This window comes from Varroa jacobsoni, unplaced genomic scaffold (assembly GCF_002532875.2).
Source record: "Varroa jacobsoni isolate VJ856 unplaced genomic scaffold, vjacob_1.0 scaffold_244, whole genome shotgun sequence".
NCBI lineage: Eukaryota > Metazoa > Arthropoda > Arachnida > Mesostigmata > Varroidae > Varroa > Varroa jacobsoni.
This window is the reverse complement of record NW_019213146.1, coordinates 248,041-263,668: the sequence shown is the minus strand read 5'-3', so window position 1 is coordinate 263,668 and position 15,628 is coordinate 248,041. Positions and strand designations below refer to the sequence as shown.

Below are 15,628 nucleotides of genomic sequence, written 5' to 3'. Positions count from 1 at the left end.
CATGTTCTGCCGATTTGATTGCTGCCGTCGTCACTTCGCCAGATAGCTACAGCAATAACAAAAAGCAAACACCAAAAACCGGAAGTGAAGCATTTGGGCTGCCCACAACAGAGGTCTTTGTGGAGAGTTTTTTTAGATACAGCCTCGTTGAAATACTTGTCTCATGAATTTCTAGCTTAAGGTGTCCCGTTCATGTTGACAATGTCTGATGTAATGGTCCTACCAGATGTCAGTTTACAACACGCAGTTAACAACGACACTTAAAAAAGCCCATTAGAGATTTTTTTCATTGCGTTGGGTTAGAATTAATCATCATAATTTGTGGATATTGTAGATTTCAAAGCATCTTTTATTCGTTTATATCAATAGCGAGCATTTATTCTCCACATAGTAAACATAGATGCATTTCACTTGAAATCAGAGATATTTTAACCATTTGTTTGGAAGTTATAGTATGCGCACTGATGCTTGAGAGCTGTTCTTAGATGCGGAAATCGGTGCACGGCAAACATTCTGCAACAAAAAACTTACACATACTTAAGCATTAGCATCTATTCACCTTTATCCTTGGTTGAGATATAAACTTCCAGCTAAACTTTGCTGGATAAGAGCCACAGCAAGTTATCTGCTAATCATCGATTTTCTATCTATTTATATTACTGTACAAAGTACTATATCAATCCATATTATTGATGTAGCATGATATAGATATTATCAGCAAAACTTCCGCCGCATTTGTGTATATTAATTTAGTGTAATATATATACTTAGCGTAATAATTTAATGAACGCAAACATGTGACACAATAGTAACGGGTCATAAATCAGGCTGACTATGTTAGCAGCTCGACTTGATGTTGAGGATTCGGCCTGATTACTTTTGCTTTATACACGCGGCCGCTGTCGCCGCTAGAACGGCCTTGGGTTCTCTCTCTCTTGTTTTTCTTTGGTCAACCTGATACTGATAGTTCTCATGGCTGCCGTAACTGCAATCACTGCCGACCATTTTGCTGAACGAACGTCATAAAGTTCTGCAGGCTTTGCACTTGCTGTGGCCTGGTCTCTATAACACTAAAAATGCCACCATAGGGCATCGCAAACAATCGTTCGAGTTGCGGGTTTTCGACTAACCCACCAACGAACGTGAAGATGCATATGCGATCACGCTAACTAGGCCAAATCTGACCAAGCAGTTCGGATGTTGGCAAAACGAGGATATGATGAAAGCGAACGAATTATAGACGAAAAAAAAATTTTAGCTAGACTAGACAGCAGTGACCAATAAACGTTAGAGACCAGACTGAGTGAGAGAGACGACACGACACACAATCCATATCCTATAAACGCATCAAAGCTTTTGACGATAATATAACTAATGCTAAACACCTTTTTGGCCTGTGGTCGTTCTCTATGCTATTCTACCCTAGCCAGCTTATTACGCCGATTCAACGAACGAAGAGGATTGCAGAGTGATACTTGTTTAGCTTCCAAATCTAACACTTGTTTAGGACGCGATCACAATGTCGCCATTATATCGAATGATTTAAAGCGAGCTATATATATATATATACTCTATATACGGAATGGGTTCCTTCGATAGTACCTCGATCACATATGTTGAGTTACCAAAAGAGTATAATGTAGTAAAAATAAGAGTAGAAAAAAGTTGTGATGATGTTCCAATTATATTTTGTTTAACTTTTGTTCTCGTTTCGATTGTCTGTCGCTGCGTGATATACCTGCTGGTCACCCAACTTATAGTTAATCCTAGTGGCACGTTTAAGAAAAGGTTATCACGCCAGTTTAAACACGCACAGATCTGATGGTCAAACTAAAATTAAAAAAAAAAAACACAATAATTATTTTAGGCCTTTTATCTATTATGTAGTTTTTCATTTGTTATTATGATAGAGTTGGTCAGCGTCTGGAGAAGTCGAGCCCGGAACGTGGTGGCACATGGGTCAGTGTCTTCATCAAAGGGAACATTCTCGACGCTTCGCTACTAAGCTTCAACATATCTATCTCCTCGAATCTGATGTTACTAGCTGGTGGTAAACGACCAACCCAGCGCTTTCTGGCAACTGCTTATTAAGCCCATGGCAACGACGTCACGCCTTCTTTTTCTTCACTTCGCTAATTTGGCGTAGAAGCATTTCACAGCTTCACCCTGCGGTGCATTTTGCTACCTTACGCATATTACGCCGCACAATTAACGGCAGTGATAGCAATTCAACCAGCCATGATTTCATCTATATATATATTTCTGCTGAACACCACGAGTGATTCTGTGGGGAATAGCTCAGAAGAATTTAAATAACACGACGTAAGCCCTTCTGACACCAGCACTCAGGCGGGACACAAACAACAGGCATTCTATCGCGTCCTAACGAGAAGGAGCCTGCGTGTGGCAACAGCTGCACATTGTTGTAGCAAAGGCTTTACATTCTCTGAACAACATCTTGTTTCCAATGCCAATCAGAGCAAGTCATAGCTACGATTATATGGCTACACCAGGAAAACGGGATAGTAACTGTAAAGACAAAATCATTGCATGGAGACTCAGGGTCTGCACAGACAGTGAGGTTTTTTAATAGTGTGCTCAAGTAATTAAAATCGACATTGAAATAGTTAACCTCGAAAAAGACGGGTTACCGTCCTCCTAGGCTACCGGTTTCTTTCTAGCATTTATTTAATTTTAAAGTTTACTCATGTGGAACAAACACGTTTCGCTATCTAGGCATTTTTAAGAACAAAATCTAATTTATTATTTCTATTGTAAGGTGCCATTCATAGTACTATGATTGCTTGTAGCAATTTGCATGACCTAGTTCACAACTCTTAGTTTCTGAAGCGTAAACCGGCCACGACAGGGTAAATCATTGATGTTTCTCCTACAAAAACACCTCGTTCCATTTTCTTTATTTCTTCTCCAAGCCATTCCTTTCTCAACCATTTCTACGCAATGTCGCTGCCAGGTGCGGTTTCACGTGCGACAAATGGATTACTCGTGGTCACAGATCATATGCGATGATGAACGACGCAGACACACGCGACATGGCCATTCCGTTATAGGCACCAGCGACATCCTTGCCTAGAGGGTACCTTCCAAAACGTATGGATTATGCATATGAAAACAAATCGCACCTATTTATTTTCTCTTTACATATAATTCTCCCTCTCTTTTTTAAGAACAGAAACAAGAATCACTAAAAAAGACAAAAAAAAATGGCGCCGCGAGAGGCGGCGGTGGCCAGATTATTAATATATATATATATATATAATTGTTAATACATGCATACGGTGCTTTTTACGATAGCTTTACGTTCCCGCACGCGGACTCCGGTTTCACTGCGCGACTGATGGTTGGTTGACTGGCCGGATGGTCAGTTAGCAAGTATTAACTCGTTCGTTCGAAAAGCCCGCTTCGCTACCCTCTAACGTCAAATACGTTTCTCATGCCTTTATCATGGGCATGATACACGTTGTCGAGGCTCACATTTACATCACAGAGAAGCAGCAACAACAAGCACAATGCGAAACACGCTAAACACTAGCTGCCTGTTAATGTCGATGAATGATCTCATCGCTGCATGCGGAGACAAGACATGCGGGGCGCTGTTAGCCAGAAAGTCAGTGAAGGATCAGGCCCAATGAAAATACATATATTCCTCTTTCAATAATGGCCTCTATGTTTTAAGCTTGATGCCCGGTATCGCCGTTAGGCGTTCCATCAGGCAGACGGCTGACTCCCAGCATGAAACGAAGCCTGTCTATGCTTGGGTTCGAATCTAGACCACAATGTGCCCCTAAGACTTGAGAGCAAATACGTTGCCCACTAAGCTATCACGGGACTTTATTATTTCACTAATGGCCGATCTGAACTGCAACCAGCATAGCAGTCAAGACTAGAATTAACACTTCTCTCAGCCTTGTTTGTTAGTGCTGTTTTTTAGTAGCGTAGTTTCGCGGCAACGAGTTCCTTGTCGGACAGTTATTGCTAGGATTGTTGTGGCTATGGAAAAAGAGCCTGCATTTGATAGTATTTCTATCGTTACTACCAAATTTCTCTAAAAATTAAATTGGGTATGCATACTGTTAGATCCTCATGAAAGGTATATGTCTGAATGAAATATCTATCTATAAAAATATCTATATGAAAGGTATGCACATAGATTATTATTATCGTGGGTGATATGAGAGCGTTTATCGATTAGACTACACTTGCTCGTTAGCAACCATGTACTATCTTCTAGTGGTGAAAAAATGATCGTTTCTGTCTTATCATACTTGGGGCATGTCTTAGAGCGATTAGTCGAATTCAACATAAAATAGGCACATTTGCCTCCATGTTTGCGAAGACAAACGTATTAGGGATCTTTTAAATTAAGGAACGTTTGCACATTGCATAAGTCAGTGAACTCGATTTACGCACGAGCATACTCGACGTTTTGACAATGGACTTTGTGATGCGTAATGCAACTTCACTAGGCGAGGTACACATGGCACGTATCATGCATGTCGTGCACCTGTAAGATGACTGGGACGTTTATCTGGGTCATCTGAGCTTGCTTTGATTCTTTGTAAACGATTGATGAGAACGCTATTTAGTTGTAACCGATCGCTTCGAACTGACGCATCTACGTCATGGACACGGTGTAAGTGGAGATTTTACAGAATAGATAAAATTCGGGCTTCTTGGAATTGCTGTGACTAACTTGAAATTCGACGACAACTGTTACTTACTTATTTGTCTTCGTTTGTTGCTAATGCACTAGTGGGTGAAGGACGCGGAATTTATCCTTAGGTGCGAAGGTTGTATGAATAGTCGGTGCAAAGTGGCTTCAATAAGCTGGTGCGTAAGATAAGGTTTTACTATGAATGAAATGTTTGATAACACGTACAATTTCAATGTGTCTCTGCTATTTTTTTCGGCCCTTATACGGTTCTTCCTTATGCTTTCTATTACTAGGTTATGTCAATCACTGTGCGATGCAAATCTTTATTATAATTAATTATTATTAATTAAGCCTATTCCATTCAGCACCAGAGGTCTCAAATCGTAGTCATTGTAGCTATTAATTATAGTTAAAGAATAAACGATACAGTAATTTCTATGTTAGACAAGCGCTAATTAAGCGATTATAGGTAAGATAGAGACATAATTTGCCATTACCTGAATCGGTCGACAACAGCAATAGTTCACTTCTCTTGGAAAGAATATGCACGTAATTATTCAATGGAACAACGACGTGCCTGCCCACGTTGTGTTGATATTGTAAGGCCTTAACAATATAGACCATTCCCTAATTTTCGGTAAATTAAGACAGTAGCTTTTAAGCATTGTATCATCTACTAAACAAACTGTCAACATAAGCCTTTGTACATCAAGGCCGTTAGCAAAAATCTTAAAAGCAAGATTAACAATATCCTTGTTTATGATATTAGTGTTACCTTTGCTGCTCTACCTGTGTAATTAAAGAGTTACTTTTGTTCCACCAGACCTCAGACAGCATCTCCGGCTGTAGAAGTCGTTCCAGCTGAAACTCTCAAAAAGCTCGAAGAAGGCTTTCAAAAACTTCAAAAAAGCCAAGAATGCAAGTCATTGCTGAAGAAGCATCTGACACGAGAGGTATTCGACAAACTCAAGCTACGTAAGACTTCAATGGGTGCCACTCTTCTCGACGTGGTTCAATCTGGCTTTGCCAATCTCGACTCAAGCATCGGCGTGTACGCGCCGGATACCGAGAGCTACACCGTTTTTAAGGAGCTGTTTGACCCTATCATCGAGGAGTACCACGCTGGCTTCAAGCCTGAAGACCACCATCCTGCAACGGTTTATGGCGACATGGAGAAATTCGTGAACTTGGACCCAACCGGAAAGTACGTTATTTCAACCCGAGTGCGTTGTGGCCGCTCGATAAATTTGTTTCCTCTGAACCCGTGTATGACAGAAGATCAGTACAAACGTTTGGAGTCTGACGTCTCCGCCGCGCTGAATCAGCTCGAAGGGGAGCTCAAGGGCAAATATTACAGTCTTACTGACATGTCTAGCAGCACGAAAGAACAGCTGATCAACGACCACTACCTGTTCAAGGAAGGGGATCGTTTCCTGCAGGCGGCTAATGCATGTCGATACTGGCCAAATGGTCGTGGCATCTATCTCAACGAGGGAAAAACTTTTGTGGTCTGGGTCGGCGAAGAGGACCACGTGCGAATTATCTCCATGCAGAAGGGAGGCGATCTTAAGACGATCTACTCCCGACTGGTAGCCGCCGTCAAAACGCTTGAAAAATCTCTTCCATTTGTGCACGATTCCCGTCTCGGCTGGGTGACTTTCTGTCCGACGAATCTTGGCACGACAATACGTGCTTCAGTACATGTCAGATTACCGAAGCTGGGCGCTAATCGCCAACAACTCGAAGATATTGCAGCGAAATACCACCTGCAGGTTCGCGGCACCCATGGTGAGCATACGGAATCAAAAGACGGTGTGTACGACATCTCAAATAAACGACGATTGGGAGTCACAGAGTTCCAAGCTGTAATAGAAATGCAAGAGGGTGTCCTGGAGCTAATCAAGAAGGAGCAGGATCTCAAATAGGACTGTCGCATGTTTTTCGTTCAAATCTATCACGTTTATTATTAAGACAGAATTTGGTCTCCTTTAACAAAAAGTAAAAATTATTTATCGAGATATGGATATCGAGATAGGGAAAATATGCGATAGAAGCGAAAGGGATATGCTAGGATGAGGTTAATTTAATAGGCATATGTGTATCTTTGTTTTGAGTTTGTCATAGTAATTCAACTCGACAATGTGCAGAATAAAGGTAATAGGTAATTTTTATTTATTAAAACGGCGTATTACTTCAGTTGATATCTTTGTTTTGAGTTTGTCATAGTAATTCATTACTTCAGTTGATATCTTTGTTTTGAGTTTGTCATAGTAATTCAACTCGACAATGTGCAGAATAAAGGTAATAGGTAATTTTTATTTATTAAAACGGCGTATTACTTCAGTTGATCACACGTGGCCTTTTTTTTCACACTCCCATCTAATATGTCGGTATACATTTTATACTGACTACGTTTTACTACGCTAAACAAGATATTAGTTTAGACACCGATGGATTTTTTTCTAGAATCCGACTGCACGAATGTGTTTATATACGACTTGGTAAAAACGTAATTATCCGCACCAGTTATTATTATAACAAAACAATGTACAAGTTAGTTCCAATGAGTGCGTCGAGTGTTGATGAATGACAACGTCATGTAGGATGGTAATGCTCTGGGCATCACCTGCCTTTACCTGTATTGGCCAAAAAAGCATTTTAAAAAGAGCGCACACATTGTTGAAGACAATTACATGTTCTTGCAGCCGATTACCTTAGTACTATAGCGAGATCGTGTTAGTCGTTCTTGTAGATGCACGCCCTATAGCGGTAGCATCTCTTGCTGGCTCCCCTGTTTTCTGAATCCAACATGGTTCGGTAACGGCTGGCCAGACGTTGATCTGGCCAGCTCACTGTCAGCGACATTAAGATACGTACACTTTTTCCTTGAGGTGATATGGTCATCTTCTTCGGCAAAATGTTCACGTCTGCACTCAATGAAAACCGTAAGGCAAATTACAGTGAATGCAGGGTAAACCCCATATATATATTTATTGATATTTCAGAAAAGTCATACTGAGCAACCTAGCGTTAGGTCAACAAGAAGTCACACTAACGGTATAACAAAATTTTTTTTTTAATTTTAAGAAAAAAATCACATACGAATTCATTCTGCCTATGTGCAGTTCGAGAGTATCCCCTTTTGGAACTTGAGTGTGCGTAACTTACGGCGGGTTTTCTAAATCCTGGATACTTACGTCACACTGTGTCTCTTCAGTAGAATTTCACGAATATCATTTACAAGATTTGACTGGCCTCTCGGCTCTTAAACTCTGGCGATTTTTTAAATTCTTCAAGCTCTCTCATTCTATTATTATTGCATTCAATCCTATTAATATACCTACAACATTTTTTCGTGTCCGGCCTGTTTTCGTTTTGCTTAAGCTGACACGCTAAGAATCATCTGCGAAGGGCCCAGCGATTTCCGTGTTGAATTGCATCCACTTTTCGATATTCCGCTTCTTGTTTTCGTCTTATGGCCGAATGCGGTTTCTTTTCGTGTCATCAGGATCATTCAACGCAGTCGGCGAGCGAGCATGATCTAGTGATGAGTGTATTGCCGGGTTTCTGACCAAATATGCCCGCATGTTTAGGACTCTAGAAAGAAGGATATAGTTGTTTAAGGTACGCTCGTATGTAGTCAACAAATACCCCGATGTTGAAGTTATTTGTGGTAGGTCGAACTTATCGTGCAGTGCTTAGCTCTTTTGGTCGCCTGTTTGGCTACAGACAAATGCGGTGAACTACTGCTTCATTCCGGCGTCCAGTGTTTGTCATTTCGAACTAATAGGCCTGTGTGTGTCTTGCTTTGTTGAACTATTGGAATGTAGACGGCCTGGCCGTTTGAAGGCACACAAATTCCTACCCTAAAAAGTACGGTGTGATAAAGCAACAGCTATTGCAATCGTGCTATTCTCTGAAGGGGACCTCGCCTGTTTTCACAAAACGTTTCCTCTCAAGGAATGAGCGTTCATATAAGCCATTTAGCAGGTTTCCATTTTGGTAGCAGCGATGTCTGTGTCGAAAAAAACCTGTCAATCTCATTTAAGGAATAAATCAGCTCGGTAGCGAGACTCGTCATGGCCGCTGCTTATTCACATTCAGCTGCTGTTGTTGTTACCTTCTAGTGGCTAGGCAGCCGGTGCTTTCTGTGTTAAGTAGGCGTACAAGTCAAGCTTTCTGTTCGCCAATCGCTCATTGTGTCCTGTCTACACAACCGTGCATAGTGGCGTGCAGATATGTATACATATATATATATGTACATGCATATATACACCTAGCAGCTGTTACCGGCAACTTATACCGGTGCCTATTAACCCAGGCCTCATCCGATATAGGTTTGTCAGCCCCGAAAAACGTCTGCAATCGCAAGCGTCGCTCGGTGCCATTTTTCAACCAGACATACTAAGGAAGCAGAAGATGAAGTAACAGGGGGAGAGAAAGAGAGGAGCCTTTCGCAAACAAATGATTGTTGCTAATCGACACAAGCAGAACGTAAACAGAAGCATGTTACATGAGCTGGATAGTATGCTTGCGACGCAGTATCGGTAGTAGTTGCTGGCCAGCCGGATGCGGAGAGTAGGCCATCTCAAAGCTGATGAGTTCGTGAGCCTGGCTGGCTGTGGTGGGCTTCCGTCGATTTGCGGTGATCGTGCTACGCACGACTGTGGTGGCACCATTGGTTGACTGAACGAACGGAGGAAGATCGGAAAAGACGACACATATGACAGCGACGATAACACCCGATCTGAGTCGGGTGGTCTACCGAGCCGGTTAAAGCTGTGCTGTCGCGGCCTTTGCGGACACACTGGAACCGTAGCCGCACGCGCTACTAGCGCGAACGTCAGCTTTCTATGTCGCTTCTAAAAGTAATGTCAATAGAATGAAGGGTAAGCCTTAACAGCGCTAGGCAACCATGCCGGCGTCAGCAGTTGGTTCTTGCCTGCAATAAGAGTCTCATCATAGATTCATCCTACTTACGTTTGATCTGCCAGACTCGAACCTACAATACTATGTTCTTAACGATTAACCCACAAACCGGTTGTAAAACTTTTGTCTTCCGATAATATATCTGGTACGCAGGGATTGCCACAGTAGAAGAGCTATATCTGTGTATAGATATGCTGTGTCGTCATTGGGAAAGCATATTTGTTACATTGCTCGTATTGTTAAGCTTGCTCGTGCAACCTGTCGTTTACGAAGGACAAAGAATATAAAAAGCTCAGGGGAAAAAGCGCTCAGTTTGTGTGAATGGACTGGTTGCTATGTAAAGGACCGAAATGTAATATCTGAACTCTTTTCGTTTCCATCAGTCGTTCACCGGATAGCTTTAATATACTGTTATAAAGTTTAACTTTTGCTTCGTATCTATTACACCTACTGTATGGAAAACACATTGCAGTGATATCTTTCATATATACGAATTGTGACTTCTTACGCAGGTATCCAAGGGGGTAAAAATTAAATTCGTTTTCAAAAGGCCAGGTGATGAAATTGTTACGCTGATTAACACGACTGAATGAATTCGTCTAATTTGGTAAAATCATAACAAAGATCTTCAGAAAACTAACCCATATTTCAATAGTGGCAGTAGCTGCCTTGAGGGCTATTGCAACGCTACGAACTTGCTAAAGAGCGGTCCGTCTAAGCTGGGGGAGAGCTGAGCGTCATAACAACAATAACAGGTGCGTCTCAACGCAATCATTCCATACCAAACAACAAAAAGCCTTCCTAAAGGCCAAACGAGTCAAACACCAGTGACCTCGCTAGCACCACAAAGATCCAGCTGTTCCGTCGGCTTGCTTAGGAAGTATGTTTTTCTAGATTATTCACTATATTTATGGCCGACTATTAGGATATAACTCTAGCTGGAAATCTATCGCATGTACACGGTGCTTTATAGACACAGAAATCAATGGAAACATCTGTGAACGCGTAGAGAAAGGGCCTCGTCTGCGAATAACAGCTAGAGTCTGCAGCGTAATTGTGTGCGCGCCCAAATAAACAACACACATAATCATAGCGTTATTAGGCTTAGTTATTTATCCTCTTTGAAGTGCTATCTTCTCTGCCCCTATTAAATGCCTTAATCATTAGATCATGGAACGCGCTTCTGATAACAACACCATGCGATGAATTTAGACTTGTGCCTTATGAGCAGAAAACGAACAGACATACATTGTCTTCTACCGAAATCATAAAACGTTCTGAAACGCCCTCATAGACGAAACCTCTATGTGAAACAGTCTCAGTAGAACTTTAAAAAAATGCGATTTATTTCACTGATTAGTTCTACAGGTTTTAACTTTAGCGCCTATCGGTAGATGGTTGCGTCCGTCACAAAGGTTCAAATGAAGCTTTTACTAGCGATTTTTACGATAAGATAATTGGAGATTTTCGAAAATTCAAATTGGAAAACATTTCAACTGGTTGCTTTATCGTTGAACGAAGAGAAATTAAATAAATAACGCCACTTCCGAACAGATGCTATTACGGCTACAGGGTAATTTGTTAGAAAACACATATTAGTTACGTCTGTTATCTTGGTTTTTGTTGTCCAATAGAGCGATTCGTATATACAATACACGAATCGGTCTCTTTCGCCCTGCGTGAAGCAATGAGTTCCAACTGGAGTAGTGAGGATTGATTGTATCATTGCAGGCGTGTTATGCCGCTGCGCGATCAGCGTGTACGAAGCATGCACTCTTCGCGAATTTAATAATAGCCGGTAGATTTATTATATTAGCGGCTTTTGGGTACTGTGATGATTGAATGGCATTTATTTATTCTATCCAACTCTCTATAGAGCTATCAAAGATGACTATTGATAATACAGCAACAGTACCCATCGCAACGGCGTTAAGTAACGGGTTGCTCGAATCTGAACAAAGATATATGTCTAGCTCATGATAATAAATGCCCCTTTCATTAACTGCGAACATTTTTACGCTAGATTAGCGTTTCGTTAAAGCGTTTAATAAAAAAAATGCCAATCGTATATCTGACTGAAAGGTTAAAACGTTTTGTTTTCACTGGACCGTTGCCAGCGGGTCATAGTCTCTATGAGTAAAATATATCTTTGACTACCTTAAAAGTTGAGCCGACTCGAAAAGCCCTTGCATTGGTTTTCTATCAGTTTACAGAAATCGCCGCGACCCAGTTTAGTTCCCATCGGAGAAGGCACTTTGCAGGTCGCCATTTTTCGACGCTTCTGTCTTCGCCAACAAATGCAGGTGGGACAAAAGCAAATGAGGTTTGTCAATCAGTCGCTTGCTTGTCATAAACCTTGAGGCCTACCATTACAGTTTGTCCGCAGCCGAATCTACCCATCGGAGAAAGTCTTCGTCAGATCACTTCACGTCGTAAGCGAACATTAAATATGCAGTCACTTAGGAGCTTTCTGTGGTTTTATAGGTTAGCTACCGTGTCCTAACCTAATCTAATTTACTTTATTTTTCATTGACTCAAATGACAAATCGTGAAACGATTGGGTTCCCTTAGTGAAATCAATCAAGTAAGGTCCGAAGGTTAAAAAACTGGAGAGGACATGGTTGTACATGTACAAATATCCAGGAGTTCGATTATTCTACTTCCTTCTGCTGTCGCTCACGATGGATCACACGGTCAATACGACCATAAGCATGCGTTAGTTAGTTATCCAATCAGTCCGATCAGTCGATCCAGCTGGGATCCGTCATTTGCTGAGAGGTTTTAAATAGCGCCATTGCACAGAACAATGTCTTACAACAGCGCCAGTTCGTACAATTGTTGAAATAAACGCCACCCTACAGTTAACTTGGCCCTGCCTAGACGAGCTAAGCGAGCACGATGCGGCAGATAGACGCGACCTGGTTGAAAGACGACGATATTCGATGGAGAACAGTGTTATTCCCGCACGTTCGATAATACCGAAGCGCGCCAATGCTATACTTATACACAGACCGCGCTATAAATAAGCCCAGTTTTATATATATACACATCTATATGGCATTGCGTAAAGATTACCCAATGCTAGCTATTATATAAAGGTTCTTCTCTAGTTTTTTTTCGATATTGCTCAGAAGGATATATATAGTTACATGCCTTGCTTCGATGTAAATCGCTACGTGCGTAGTATTTGCAGTGAATCTGCTGTTTGTTTAAACGTCTGTGAGTTACGGTATTCTTTGGCGTTCGTGTTTTGCATTAATTTACATAGATGTAGATACGGACCAGCAAAGCATTTTGAAAATGATTTATTAAATTCAAGATGGCAATAACGGGCATGAATATTTTTGGTTTAATGTGTACTTCATTAACTCTTTACACACACTGAGAGTCTTATTAGATTTATGAGCTACTAAACATGATTTAGCGAAGCATACGGCAGCAAGCGTGTAAAAAATTTGGGCTTAAAGGGCAAAATCGGATATATAAATAGCGGAATACCGTCCGATTCTTGAGTTCACATCAGATAATGTTCATGGCGCGATTAATGTTATTTTCGCTATCAGGGATACCAAGATTAGGTAAGCTTTAACGCTTCTTTCCTTAGGCTAGCAGGCTAGGCTTGTGAAGTACAGGTCAAAAAAAACCTGAACGCCAGAACCCCATCCCTCGTTCACGATGATCCTCAACGAGCTAGTTCGAATGAGTCACTTTAGCCTCGAGTACAGCTTGTCGCCGCAAGTGACATCAACAGTAATTAATAACCGTCGTCACTGTTTCCTTTGATGTTTTCTTTTCAGGCTAATATTATACACAATACAATAAAACGGTAGTACTCTTGACGAGTATCTGATGCTGACGAAATGCCGCAGGTCGGAAGCACGAGTACTGATGCAGATTTGCGACCTATTCCAGCGTTAGCCTGTATCAAGTATACATCCGGCACGAACTTTTTGTTGTCCTAAAAGATTAGCTGATTTTAATTTAAAAACAGTGAACGCTAGAACTGCACCGAAAAGGCTTCAACACCTACCATCACGTAAGCTACTCGAGCAGACTCACGCTGACAGCTGACCTGAACAATTTTCTCATGTACCTGTAAGACTATCAATCACGCGTACCGGAAACGTATTTCAACAAGAAGCGCCCAACTCGAGCGTATGTGGGTGTCTTACGACAGGTATAGCGCGTCCGCGCGAATTAATCACGAAAAGCAGGTGCGACTTTCTTTCCAGCGTAATTTGACAACGAACTGCTTTCAACGCAGTTGCCCTTCAACCAACTACATAATCTCGCAGAGAATTACGCTTTTCTACTAGTGGATTTCGTAAATTCAGTCATACTGAGGGTAGCTGCAAAATCTATCGAAATCAATGGGTTCCAAACTTCGTTCGGTCCCCAGTTAAATCTACTCCCGACCGCTTTTATTTTACATAAAAGAAATAGAAAATTAAAGTTTTTTTTTTTCATTCGTTACATATGTCAGCAAACTTTAAAGACGGCTTTATAGTAAATATCCGCTGGCGTATTTCCAGTTCATGTTGTCAGCCCCTCGTGCTCGTCGTTCAGCCACTAACTACGAAAGCCCACGCTCGTGTCTCGAAGCACGCGCGAACTGTATCGGTCCAGAGCATTCGTTCTGGCAAAAATTGACCCTACGTACGACTTCAGTGGCCACAGTAAACAGCATGTACCATTTTGCCGCAGTCTCATCTTTACGCTCATCCTTAAATGACCAACTAAGCAGTACGGCAAATAAATTTCTCTCTAACACTGTATTCTTCTAGTTACTGAATCATATAAACTAACAAACAAATTAAATCTCGCTCGAAGTAAGCGCCCGTACAATAATAGAAGAAGCGGCAGACCAGTGAATTTATGTCATCACTCAGTCGTTCCGCGCAACGATTTTGATGATATCACAAAATACGTTGTTAATATCAATGCTCTTATTGGTAATCCGTAATGTTGATTTTTCCTTACTAAGTTGATGATTGCTCTTCTTAAAAATAATTGTCTGTAGACACCGAAGGCAGTCAAACGTGTTGCATATTCAACTCTAGTTTCGTCGCAAACAGAAAAATAGATGATCAGTCCTAACAGACGCATCGGTTTTTTGCGGAGGCGGTATTCTGTCGCCGACTGACGCTGCCCAGACGAGACGGCGACTTTTGCCTTTGATTTCTCGCTCTGTTGCGTCAATAGTTTCTACGCTAGAAACAGAGAATACTATATATTGTACTACTATGATAAATAATCGCTATATTGTAAATGGACGTATTTGTATGGTTACTATGCATTTATTCGAAATAGAATTAAAATCTACGCCAATGAGAAAATACATGGTCTAGCTATTGGTTATTTGCTGAATGCTCGCTCACAACAGAAACGGGGCCGGGAAACGTTTGTCTAGATGAAAATATACAAATTCGTATGACTCAATCAGGTTATTAAAGCTGTGGTATGCCTCCATATACTAACAGGTCACTAATAGGGTTTTTCGTAACAAACTTCCTCGTGAAGAATATGCTTGCTTAAGTACCAGACAGGTAAACGACAGTGTCGATAAAGACCGACTCTCAGCCATGTCGTAGTATGACAAGATGTTAGCGTATTCGCAAAGCTGTACCCGTTGCGGAGCCATGCTAGTTTAATAGCTATGATTATATGTACTATCATCAATACATCTGGCTGAAAAAACAAACTTGTACCTTCACACTTAGCATTAAGTGAAAAGTTGCTATAGGCGTACTCCGACACGCAGGCCTGACCATGCTATCCGTCTGATTAAATTGAAGCACGATCTTATATTAATATTCAATGCGTACAAATAGCAAATGTACGCTTCTGTATGTAGACCATCCACGTACAACGACAGAAAATGTTCTGTTTTTACTGATGGCATTTACATATGCTAATAAAATCATGTTGGCCAAAATGGCACATGAGCATAGCATCAATAATTCTTAGCAAAGATGGGAAACGTCAACCCCGTTTGATAGGAAGCATTACTGTTCTTGGAGCACG

The 15,628-nt window shown here is 41.2% G+C and overlaps 2 protein-coding genes and 1 long non-coding RNA gene across 12 annotated transcripts in view; 2 read left to right on the top strand and 1 right to left on the bottom strand.

The window, feature by feature from the left end:
- LOC111274017 (uncharacterized) overlaps positions 1-15,628 on the bottom strand; it is a 127,024-nt gene that overhangs the window by 89,340 nt on the left and 22,056 nt on the right. The window lies entirely within an intron of this gene.
- On the top strand, positions 4,546-6,856 carry LOC111258534 (arginine kinase). Of its 2 annotated transcripts, none has more exons than XM_022829901.2 (2): positions 4,546-4,654; positions 5,499-6,856. In XM_022829901.2, exons 1-2 carry the CDS (start codon positions 4,644-4,646, stop codon positions 6,598-6,600), a joined length of 1,113 nt encoding a protein of 370 aa, XP_022685636.1. In that variant the 5' UTR covers positions 4,546-4,643; the 3' UTR covers positions 6,601-6,856. The 2 variants fall into 2 exon arrangements, with proteins under 2 accessions (XP_022685636.1, XP_086823625.1); XM_086967499.1 differs by lacking the exon at positions 4,546-4,654 and adding an exon at positions 4,679-4,851.
- Positions 8,283-14,379, top strand: LOC111258536 (uncharacterized). 4 transcript variants are annotated; one of them, XR_015310183.1, is made up of 3 exons: positions 8,283-9,543; positions 11,811-12,036; positions 13,402-14,379. It is a non-coding gene; the product is annotated as an uncharacterized LOC111258536 (long non-coding RNA). The 4 variants fall into 4 exon arrangements; XR_015310181.1 differs by having other exon boundaries at positions 8,283-9,564; XR_015310184.1 differs by lacking the exon at positions 11,811-12,036.